Here is a 12,476-nt window from a genome sequence, read left to right on the forward strand (position 1 = left end):
TTGTTATACATATCCAGGAGGGGAGGGGGGAAGGGTTAGGGTGTGTGTGTGGGGGGGGGGTTAAACAGCTTTGCATCAATTTGTTGGAATAAAGTGCAATATGTTAAAATACTTGATTGTTCATCTGTTTTGCACTGTGTAATCGATTTCAAAAACGAATAAAGAATTAATAAAAAAAAAAGAAACAGATAAGGTATTTCTCACCATTTCCAACAATAGGTGGTAGTGCTGGGGCTTTAGAAGGTGGAACGAGGTTCAGTCTTGGGAGCATTCCATTAACTTGTTTCAATCTTTCTCCTTTCACTTGCTCTATCCATTTGGTCCCTGTCATCATCCTCCTGGCCTGTAAACTGAGTGCAGTGGTTGCTGTGGAAATGGTAGAGTCCATGATCGGGGTTTCTTCAGTTGCACAGAGGTCTCCTACACTACCTCCACTGTTCAGATTAAGCTCGATCCCACTGTTGGAATAGTCGCTGATGGGGGACTGCTCGCTGCTGCATGAAGACTTACCACCAGGGCTTGGCTGAGATGTCTGTGTTAAAGAAATATTAAGGCAAACAGACAAACAAGAGATTAAGATAAGGTACATTCTGTAAAGCAAACAAACATTTTAAATGGATCGAAACATACAACAGCAGAATCCCGTTCATGAACTAATGGCAATGCTTTCTTATTAGAGGTCTCTATGCCCCTAAGGTACTGATTCATTTAAATCCTTAAATATGGGGGAGGGGGGTTCTGAAAAGTTCTCAGCCCAACCGAGAATGACGTAGCTATGTTTCAATGACTGATCTGAAACAATGCCAAAACACAGAAATTTGTTTCTGCAAACTGAAATTTAACGAAATAAGATAACACTCTTTTCAGCTACAGTGGCAAAATAACGCTCAGAATTTAGGAAGTTGGTTGGTTGGGCTGAGAACTTTTCAGCACCCTCTTGTATACCATACTTAGTGGTGCAGCCACACAAGAGCAGGGTTGGGCTAAAAATGGCAAAAAACAAAACAAAACAAAACACGAGAGAGAAAAAGATTGTGAAAGAAGAAAGGACGTGAATATAATCATGCAAATTTGGATGGTTAGAAACACAGAAATATGATGGCAGATAAAGGCCAAATGGCCCATCCACAGCATTCCATCTTTGATTTACTTCAGTTAGGCTGTTTTCAGATTCCAGTAACTTCTTATCTCTTCTCATGTTTTTGGCTTCATACACGCTTGCTAATGGAGCTTCACGGACATTGTTATAATTTTATATCTTCGTGAGAACATCATAAAATCTTCCATAGATTTTGGCAACCTGGACCCTATTGTTACTACTGTGGTCTTTGGTCCGACTCATCAATTTTTGTCCTACATCTTTTGAGGACTAAATTGTCATTTTACTGTAAAATTCTAAAGTGCAGAGCACAGTATTTATCACAAATGCAAGATTTACAATCATCCTGGTGGGATGGTTCAGTGACTATGCTGCCTGCTGACGTTTGGTAATCCTAGTTTCACTTAGAGTGCATCTGTTCTATGGTCCTTGGCCTAATATTATCAATTGTATCAGCTAGGATAAATAAAGGGGGGAAAAGCTTAAGAACGGAAATGAGGACAAGGTAAGCCCTTTGGAAATAATCAAAGGGCTCATAATATTGGACGAGCCCTGCAAGAAAAAAGGGGGAAGTTTGGGGGGGGGGTAGGAAGTTTGAATAATTAAGAGATGAATGGGGACTGTGATGAGGTGTGAAGTAATGGGAAGAGGAAATCTTGGTGATTGGTAACAAGGAGTGAAGGATTGTGATTGGTGGGAATGGGAGAAAAGGTAATTGGCTGATTCAGGCGGGAGAATTGTGAGGAGTTTGTTTGTGGGAGGTTGGGGTCTGAGGAGGGTAGGCAGTAATGAGGAGATAGAAAGTTGGGAATTGTGAGGGTAGTTTGAGGATTTAATACCCGCCCTTTCCCACCCTATTGTTCTGTGGTCACTGTCTATGTTTTGGTGGGTGGGTGTGGTGTTGGGGGGGGGAGGGGCGAGTTATGTTTGGTATGTTTCCAGTTGTTTGGGGTGTTTTGTTTGAATATGAGAGATGTGTGCTTGGGTAGGTGGGCAAGGGGTGCAACGGGGGGTTGGCGGTTGCAGCTTGGGTGGTAAATGAGAAGGGATTCCTTACAGGTGGCCAAGAGATTATGGGGAAATACCTATGAAATATAATGTTGAATGCTGTGTGCGGCACCGCCACAGACTGAGGTGAGGCCGGGCGACACTGCAGGTCTTGCAAATGGGATATTTGGAATGAATATAATGTATTGGGATGTTGGGATAAGCAGCTAGGTCAGGACCGACTAGCTGTTGGGATGGGAAACAGGAAGGCCACCTAGGATGAGAGGTATGAATTGGAGTTGCATTGTTACTGGAGTATGTTAATTAATAAAGCTGTGGCCAAATTTCTGCCAAAGTTTAATATTGTAAGTGTTTTATTTAAGTGGTGAATTTTGAGTTGTTTGCATGCAGGGTGCGAGTTCCAAATATTATGGCTTTTTGTAAATGAAGGCTCAGTAGAGGCTAGTTCCAATTGACTTACAATCACCCCTCTCCCAAACATACACGAAAAGACAGGAAGAAACTATTGGTTCTATAAAAAAAAAAATGATTTGAGGAGCTTAGTGGCGGTAGTAGAAGCTCTTCTATTTTCAGACTTTTAAAGACTATTATACAGTACTTTGCAAGAGTGAGATCATAGATGTTAGGTATTAGAAATAAAAGAAAAGAACAGAATTCTTCTCTTTTCTGTTCAGTGGTATAGTAAAGGGGGAGAGGTCTGCCCTGGGTGCTTTGGTAGGGGCACGGCATCTGTCCTCCTTTCCGCCCCCCCCAACTGCGTGCATGCCGCTTCCATTCCCCTGTACCTCTGTAACATTCCTGGCATGAGCAGCAACCTCCAATCTGTTGTTGAGCCTGCATCGGTTCTTCTTCTGACATCACTTCCAGGACTCGCACCTAGGAAGTGAAATCAGAGGGAGAGCCCACGACACAACAACAGGTCTCTGGAACAACCTTTCCTCCCCTCTTCAGAACCTGAGCTCTCTCCAACTTTTCCGCAAACATCTGAAGACCTGGCTATTCTCAAAAATCTGATACCTATTCCATCTCTGGCACTCTAAGCCCTCTAAAAACCCTTCATACTTGGACCTCTAACCTTTCATTGTTATTTCCTTTCTATCCCATCTCCTGTAAACCGTGCAGAGCTCTACGAATGTGGAGATGATGCGGTATACAAACCTAAGGTTTAGTTTAGTTTAGGTCGGGGGTTGATGCTTGTGCCAGGAACACAGGTATGGGGGAAGGAAGCAGCATGCGCATGGCAGTGGAGGGAGCTGGGGAAGGAGCGTGTAGGGAAAAGAGTGGGGCGGAGAAGAGGGCAGCACAACTGATGCCTCTCACCCTCGCTACACCACTGTTTCTGTTGGGCCAATTTTGAGAATTATGAGAAGAGTAGAAAATATGCCAGTCAGTTTTCCAGGAAAAACTGCAGCTTGATTTGATTTAACCAACATGTCATAAAAGTAAAAATGCTAAGATACAGCTGTTTCCTACACATCCAACAGGACATTCATTCAAGGTTGGCTGATCCTGGTAAAAAGACTCTACTGTGCAGGAGTCAAGATTTGGAACTCTTTAGTAAGACAGATACGGAATTGTTGCGAGAGCGGTATGTTTAGAAAATTACTTAAAACCCAGTTATTTGTTGATGCTTTATTTTAGTCATACTTTTCTCTCTTTTTTTTTGGTAAACAAGATGAACTGTTTATGATCCACAGTTACGATATTAATCTGTATCCATGACATATTAACTTTTATCTGTTTTTAAGCTCTGTTTTTATTCAAAGCTATGTTAGTATTTTTTAGCTATGAATTTTAAGACTTCTCTGTATGTTTATTTTATTATGTTTTAAGATTATGTATGTATATCTTGCTAATCATTTAGTTGTAAACGGTATAGAAATTTTTAAAATAAATAAATTAGATAATTTTCAAGCATCATTCTGACCTCATGTGCAACTTTCTTCCAAATTAGTCTCCTTCTTTTCTGTGGTTACTCCATCTTATTTATCTATCTGGTCCTTTTACAAACCTGTGCTGCTGAGCTAAATGCCGAGCCACCCGCTCTATTCCTTTGGGTAGCTCGGCATTTAGTGTGTACTATTTGGCAGTGCAACATTGTTAAAGGACTGGCAAATGTCCCATCTTTGCTTACACCTTGTACTGTCTATTAAAATGTTTTATCTCATATTGTGTTGACATTATAATGTAGCATTCTACGCCATATTTTGTATTGCAATTTGAATATTTTTACTTCTGTTATTGTCTATTGCAGTGGTTCTTAAACCTGTCCTGGGGGACCCCCAGGCTGTTGGGTTTTCAAGATATCCTTAATGAGGATGCGTAAAGAAAGCACGCAGGACATTGTGCTGCCTTAAAACAGTTCCTGTTAGTGCTGTAAGGGGGGATTGGGGGGAGACCCCCAATAAACTTACAAGTGTTTGTGCTGCTGTTGGGGGGGGACACCACCATTAAACTTTGGGTTTTGGGTATTCGGCAGTTTTCTGTATAGTAGGGGGTTCTCTCCCCCCCCCCAATGTGAGTGCAAACACTTGTAAGTTTAGTGGTGGGGGTCTGCCCCAAAGCGCTAACAGGAACTGTTTTAAGGTAGCGTGCATAAGTCCTCTGCGGGATTGGCGCCCCATAATGAATATGCATGAAGCAGATTTGCATATAATAGAGGTGACAGGCATGCAGATCTGCACTGAAGGGGCCTTTCTACTAAAGCATATTAAGTTCTGCAGTTACTATACATTACCTGCAAAAATTAATGCACAGTAACTGTAAAATTTGTGCAGTAACTGTTGGCAGCATGGCCACTGTCTGTCCTGCATTTACCACGCAGGGCAGACACTTACTGCATGTAAAGTGCATCAGGAGATAAAACAATATTTTGCATCTGTGCTATCTGCTGAAGCATTTACTGTGGGCCTGCAGTAAATAGAAAAGGACCCTGATCCTCAAAATAAGCATCAGCCTTCCCTAAAATGATCTTCCTGATTGCCATTATCAGCATCCACATCCACATCCACCCCCCCCACCTCCCTGACACTCACCAGGTATATCCATGGTGGAACAGTGTAGAGTAGGAGTGATCCCCAGGTGCTTCTATCCCATCTCCAGCCTGGGTTCAAAATGGCAACTCTGACCCCTAGTGGTACTCATGCTGTATTACCACTAGGAGCTAGGGAGCTTGACCTCTAGAGGTACTACCTCAAGACTACTGCTAGGAGTCAGAACATTTGAATCCTAACTAGCAAAGGGGTAGCAGTGTCTGGGGATCAATAGGGGGAGGGGATACTGACCAAGTAACAATTGATTGTATTTTTTTATCACACAAATAGCCATGCTAGATGCATGCCGATAGCTTAGGTATATTTAGCACTTCCAGGAAGCGGCATGTGAATCATACTCCATAGCAGCGATGGCATGTAGGTAAGTTACTATGTGCTAATTGCAAGCACTGCCCATGCCCAAAAGTCACCCTTTCTTTACCTTTTTGCCACCCCTGTTGCAGTGAGCAACTATTGCACGATTTAGTGCAGAGTAATTGTTGTGGACATGCACTAACCATTACTGTAGTCCTATAATATCCATTACCGTGCAGTAATTTGCAAGGCAAATGCTCAACATGATTTAGCAAACAGGCTCCCAAATGTAACGTGATACTCAGAATTCTCTGCTTCCACATTGGTCGATTGGATTGCAAAACAGACTGAGACAGCTTCCATCAAACCAAAATAACCTGGCCACATTTAACATGATATACAAAATGATATACACTTCCCCCTTCATATTCGCGGTGATAGGGGAAAAACAACTCAATGAATACAGAAAAACTGCAAATAACTTTTCGTATGTTATTCGCTGTTTTGTTATAAATCCTAGAGCAGTGTTTTTCAACCGCTGTTCCACGGCACACTAGTGTGCTGCGAGATGTTGCTTGGTGTGCCGTACGGTCAGGGCCGCCATCAGGGCAGTACCACCAGTCCTGCATTCAGGGGCCCGGAGCTGACAGGGGGCCCGGGCTCCCCCAGGGTCCTAGGCCACAGTCTAGGGAGAGGGGCGGTCCGCCCCACGTGGACAGGAGAGAGCTGGACGGGGGACCCGCGGAGTTCAATACATCTCGAGCCGCGAGGCTCGTCTTCTGTTCCTGCCTGCCCTGCAGCTAACATATAGCCGATCGCAAGCGTTCCCCGATGTCAGCGCTGACGTCGGAGGGAGGGCTTAAGCAAAGCCTGCCCTCCGACGTCAGTGCTGACGTCGGAGAATACTTCCGTTCGGCTATTTGTGTGCGGCAGGGCAGGCAGGAAGCAGAAGACAAGCCTCGCGGCTTGAGCTTCGTTTTGCTGAGAAAGTTGCAAAGATGGGCTGGGAGGCAAACACGGAACACAAAAGGGGGGAGGGAGTGCGTTTTGGACACAAGGCATGAACTTGGGAGAGAGGAAGGGAGGGAAAGAGATGCTGAGGTGGGGGAGGGAATGGGTTTTTGGACACAGAAGGCATGGACTTGGGAGAGAGGAAGGGAGGGAAAGAGATGCTGAGGTGGGGGAGGGAATGCGTTTTTGGACACAGAAGAAATGGACTTGGGAGAGAGGAAGGGAGGGAAAGAGATGCTGAGGTGGGGGAGGGAATGCGTTTTTGGACACAGAAGAAATGGACTTGGGAGAGAGGAAGGGAGGGAAAGAGATGCTGAGGTGGGGGAGGGAATGGGTTTTTGGACACAGAAGGCATGGACTTGGGAGAGAGGAAGGGAGGGAAAGAGATGCTGAGGTGGGGGAGGGAATGCGTTTTTGGACACAGAAGAAATGGACTTGGGAGAGAGGAAGGGAGGGAAAGAGATGCTGAGGTGGGGGAGGGAATGAGTGTTTGGACACAGAAGGCATGGACTTTGGAAAGAGGAAGGGAGGGAAAGAGATGGTTGTGTACACGGGGAATAGAAGAAAGGAGAATTTTTGGTCATAGGGAGGGAGTGAGGTACAGATAGTGGCATACCAGGGTGGTGGGGGCGGTCTGCCCCACCCCGGGTTTACGTCCCAAGGGGGTGCACAGCTGGCCACCCTCCAGTGTTGTCCCTAGGCCGGCAAACTGCGGCTCTTTAGCCACTTGAGTGCCACCGCCGCCATCGGGAACAGGCCGGCGCCAAGTTCTCCCTGCTTTTCCCTGTGGGGCCGGCCAACTCTCGCCACTCGCGTCAATTCTGACGTCAGAGAGGACGTTCTGGGCCAGCCAATCGCTGCCTGGCTGGCCTAGAACGTCCTCTCCGACGTTAGAATTGACGACGGATGGCGAGAGTTGGTCGGCCCCGCGGGGAAGAGAAGCAGGGAGAACTTGGCGCCGGCCTGTTCCCGATGGCGGCGGTGGCACTCAAGTGAATTACTTTATATATAGTCAATATAGGCACAGAGTTAAATTTTTTAACATTTTCTAATGGTGGTGTGCCTCGTGATTTTTTTCATGAAACAAGTGTGCCTTTGCCCAAAAAAGGTTGAAAAACACTGCCCTAGAGAATATGCTAAAACCGCAAATAACCTGACCTGTTCCTGTGAAGAAAGTGCAGAGTATTTCTCTGTACAATGTTGTGAGCAGCGATTTTCTCTGACGTAATTATGAGAGAGGAACCTGCAAACAAAAAACCACGAATAACCGAAACCGCGATCGGTGAAACCACGAATACGGAGGGGGAAGTGTATAGCATAAACAAACTACATGATTGGTCTTTTCTTATTTAAACAGCAATCTCGTGATGGAGAGGAGAAGTTGTCACATCAAGCTGCAAACAATGATGAATCAAGACAGACATATAGTTTGAATGATGAATGATTGGTGGAATATAGCAGCCACCAGAAGCGCTGTGACCATGACATGACCAACATATGTAAAATTACTGCTATGAGAAAGTTCTATAAAAGTTAAAAGCCCCTCACCTTATTACCCACTGTCCTTAGGAAGTTAGTACAAGTCATTTTAGTGCATTAGATAGAAGAAACATTGGATTAGTATAAAAATAAATTTTCCAGTCCAGACAGTAAATATCAGTAACGTTTATTCAACTCAAATTTTTGAAGCATGCAGAATTAAATGATCCTCATTTATTATAATTAAAATTTAACTTTTCCTAGACTCAGATAAAGTAGGTATTCTGCTCCAGGGAGGGATTTCTGGGTCATGAACTGTCCTTCCAAATTAGCCTGCACTAATGCTCCCATGTCAGCAAAGGTCACTGCAGTGACAGACTGCCTTCCTTCATTGTTCCCTGTAGGGTTGGTGCATCAAGATTTTGTTTTCAATTGCTAGGGAAGGCAGGTCTCCTGCAGAGCTTGCCTGTCCCTCCCTACTGAAAATATGAGAGTGAAACAGTATTCTCTACTGGAAGGGCTGCAGGTGGAGGACTCCCGTTCAGCTTAGAGCAGCTGTCTCAAACTCGTGGCCCACCAGGTACTATTTTGCAGCTCGCAGTCTGTACTAGTGCTGCCTGTTCCTTGCAGCGTACTCCGGCTTCCCCCCTGGCCTCCTGCTCTTACCTTCAGATAATTACGGCAGCCTGCAGAGAGGATCGCCGGTGCTGTAGTGATCCTTGAAGGCTGCCGTAGACCTTAGCAGCACGTTTCCTCTGCCACGATCCTGCCCCTGTCAGAGGAGGGATGGACCATGGCAGAGGAAACCTGCTGCTGAGGACTACGGCAGACTGCAAAGATCGCTACAGCACTGGTGATCCTCTCTGCAGGCTGCGGTAATTAGCTGAAACTAAGGCCGGGAGGCCAGGGGGAAGCTGGAGGACGCTTTAATGAAGGAGGGAATATGCAGGCCTTCGGGGGGGAGGCAGGCCTTTGGGGGAGGAGGGCCCTGGTGTAGAAGTACATGGAGGGAGGGAAGGGAGAAGGAACAGGGGGAGCAGGGAAGGGAAGGGAGAAATAGTACTGCAGGGCAGGGGGAGGAGGGAAGGAGTACTGCTGGGCAGGGAGGTAAAAGTATGGGAGAATAGGTGCTGCTGGACCTGGCAGAAAGGGAGGGAAAGGAAAGGTGTTACACACTGGAGGGGAGGGTGAGATGGTTCATGGGAAGAGAGCATGTTGGGTTGGGATGTGGGAAGGAGGGATGCCACTCGAGGGAAGAGGCAAGGACACAGAGAGAAAGCGTGCAGGAGGCAGAAAGTGTTGGACTCATGTAGAGGGCGAGATGGATGGGGAGGACAGAAAGGAGGGGATGAGAAATGTTACACTGGGGAAGGGGGAGAGGGCAGAGAGTGAAAAGTTGGACTCATGGAGGGGGAGAGAGATGTTGGTTGGGGGAGGGAAGGAATACCAGAGGAGAAGCATGCATGAGAAAGAGAAAAAATGTTGGACTGGTGGAAAGGAGGGAGAAATGTTGGACTGGGAGGAGGGCCAGAAAGAAGGAAGGGAAGGGAGATGGACGGCAGGGGGTAGAAAGGAGGAAGAGAAATGTTACACTGGGGGGGAAGGAGGGAAGGAGAGAAATGTCAGACCATGGAACTAGGGAGGGAAGGAGAGAGAGATAGGAAGGGAAGGTAAAACATGGAAAAGTAGATTTTGAGAAGAAAGCAGAAAAATTGAATGTTAACTTAATGCCAAAGTTGGATGCAAGGCAGAAAGTGAAGACGGAGAGAAAAACAGTCAACAGACAGAAAGGCCCTGAAACATAGTTGAGAGCACAGAAAAATAAAGTCACCAGACAACAAAGGTAGGGAAAATGATTTTATTTTCAATATAGTGATTGAAATGTGTCAGTTTTGAGAAAGGAAAGATGTTAAATTTTAACTGTGAGGGCCGGAGAAAAAAATAGGTAATGTCTTTATTTAAGAAATGACAATTTTGCATGAGTTGAAACTATAAAGAGTTTTACCTCATGCAAAATTGTCATTTCTTTAATAAGACAGTAACTATTTTTTTCTGCGGCCCTCCAAGTACCTACAAATCCACAATGTGGCCCTGCAAAGGGTTTGAGTTTGAGACCACTGGGAATAGTAGACAGAAATCTTGATTACCAAATAATTTCACTCTAATTTTAGACTGTGAGCCATAAATTCCACCCAGAGGTAACGTTAATGCTAGAGTTACTATGTGCTAATGCCATTAAAATGTGCTATTAGTAAATGGATTTCATTGCATAAAATAGGATCTGTGGTAATGATGTTCATGCACCATAGTAACTCTAGCTACTAGCCTATAATCTTATGACCTATTTCTCTATAAAAAGCAGCTTAATACCTTGTTGCTGTTATATTTCCTTACAAATATATATATATATATATAAATAAATAGATAGATAGATATTTATATATATATACTAGTGTTTAAGCCCGTTACATTAACGGGTGCTAGAATATATGTCTGTCTGTCTTTCTTTCTTACTTTCTGTCTCTCTCCCTGCGCCTGTCTCTCTCTTCCTTTCTTTCTGTCTTTCTCCCTCCTGCTGTCTGTCCATCTTCAGATGTACGGTACACTGGAGAATCCCTTTGGGTAAATTTGGCCAGAGGGAAGGACAAATGCTTGTATCTTGGCGTAGTATACAGACCTCCAAGACAACAGGATGACCAAGATATGGAATTAATCGGAGATATAGAGAATATCACCTTGCGTGGGGACACAGTATTGTTAGGTGACTTCAACATGCCTGATGTGGATTGGGTCACGCTTTCCTCTGCTTCATGCAGCAGCAGGAGGCTATTAAATTCCTTGAAGGGAGCAAGACTAAGGCAACTAGTGTTGGAACCAACAAGGGATCAGGCAATCCTAGACCTGATACTTACCAATGGAGAAAGTGTCACAGAGGTCTCGGTGGGCGACACATTGGCCTCCAGCGACCACAACATGGTATGGTTCAATCTCAGAAAAGGTTTCACTAAATCTACCACACTAACCAAGGTCCTTAAATTCAAGGACACAAACTTCAAAGAAATGGGAGACTTCGTTCACCAGGTGCTACAAAGCCAAACAGAAACCGATAACGTGGAAGAAATGTGGTCAACTATAAAAGCCACCATACAGGAAGCAACAAACCGCTATGTTAAATCGGTAAGTAAACGGAGTAGGAACAATAAGCCACAATGGTTCTCTACGGAGATCTCGGACCTCATCAAGGAGAAGAAAAAAGCATTCATCTCTTACAAACAATCAGGGAAACAGGACTCCAGGGAAATCTATCTGACCAAGTCAAAAACAGTCAAAACAGCAGTTAGAGAGGCCAAATTCCGCATGGAGGAGTCTTTAGCAAGGAACATAAAGAGAGGAGATAAATCCTTTTTCAGGTATATCAGTGACAGGAACAAAAACTCAGGTGGGATAGTACGCCTCAGGAAACCAGGGGGAGACTATGCAGAAACGGACTCGGAGAAAGCCCAACTGTTAAATGAATACTTCTGCTCAGTCTTCACCCGCGAGGCGCCGGGACTTGGTCCTCAGCTGCAGACAAGGGTTGACTCAGCTGATCCATTTAGTAATTTTGAGTTTACGCCCAGCAGTGTCTACTGCGAGCTGTCAAATCTCAAGGTTAACAAGGCAATGGGGCCTGACAACCTACACCCCAGGGTGCTCAGGGAGTTGTGTGATGTCTTGGCGGAACCGCTATCCGCACTCTTCAATCTCTCCCTTAGTACAGGTGACGTCCCGTTGGACTGGAAAATGGCTAACGTCATTCCACTTCATAAGAAAGGCTCCAAGATGGAAACAGCAAACTACAGACCGGTGAGTCTCACATCAATAGTGAGCAAACTAATGGAAACTCTAATCAAATGCCAATTGGATACGATCATGAACGAGGAGAATCTACGTGATCCCCGTCAACATGGATTTACTAAGGGGAGATCCTGCCAATCCAACCTGATCGGCTTCTTTGACTGGGTGACGAGAAAGCTGGATGTTGGGGAGTCCCTGGACATCGTATACCTGGACTTCAGCAAAGCATTCGATAGCGTACCACACCGCAGGTTGCTGAGCAAAATGAGTTCTATAGGATTGGGCGACACGCTGACGAAATGGATTGGGAACTGGCTTGAGGGTAGGCTTCAGAGGGTAATGGTGAATGGCACCCCCTCCGAAACGACGGAGGTGATCAGTGGAGTGCCACAGGGCTCCGTCCTGGGCCCGATCCTGTTCAACATCTACATAAGAGACTTGGCAGAAGGTCTCCGAGGTAAAATAACATTATTCGCTGATGACGCCAAACTAAGCAATGTAGTGGCCAAGAGTACAACAGACAAAAACTCAATGCCCGACAACATGATGCACGACCTACTACTACTGGAGCACTGGTCTAGGTCCTGGCAACTCAGCTTCAATGCCAAAAAATGCAAAGTCATGCACCTGGGCAGCCATAATCCATGCAAGACTTACACCCTAAATGGCGAGATCCTAACAAGAACTAATGCAGA

The 12,476-nt window shown here is 45.2% G+C and overlaps 1 protein-coding gene and 1 long non-coding RNA gene across 4 annotated transcripts in view; one reads left to right on the forward strand and one right to left on the reverse strand.

The window, feature by feature from the left end:
* The window catches only part of LOC117353847, a 116,302-nt gene extending 115,820 nt beyond the window's left edge, over positions 1-482 (forward strand). The window contains exon 4 of the long non-coding RNA XR_004538046.1: positions 361-482. This is a non-coding gene — a long non-coding RNA (uncharacterized LOC117353847). The remainder of the gene's footprint in view (positions 1-360) is intronic.
* The window catches only part of GLI3 (GLI family zinc finger 3), a 560,226-nt gene that overhangs the window by 8,823 nt on the left and 538,927 nt on the right, over positions 1-12,476 (reverse strand). For all 3 annotated transcript variants that reach the window (XM_033930274.1, XM_033930273.1, XM_033930275.1), the window contains one exon: positions 205-532. In XM_033930274.1, coding sequence (XP_033786165.1) covers positions 205-532 — 328 coding nt within the window. The remainder of the gene's footprint in view (positions 1-204; positions 533-12,476) is intronic.

Source organism: Geotrypetes seraphini, chromosome 2, assembly GCF_902459505.1.
Source record: "Geotrypetes seraphini chromosome 2, aGeoSer1.1, whole genome shotgun sequence".
NCBI classification, from domain to species: Eukaryota; Metazoa; Chordata; class Amphibia; order Gymnophiona; family Dermophiidae; genus Geotrypetes; species Geotrypetes seraphini.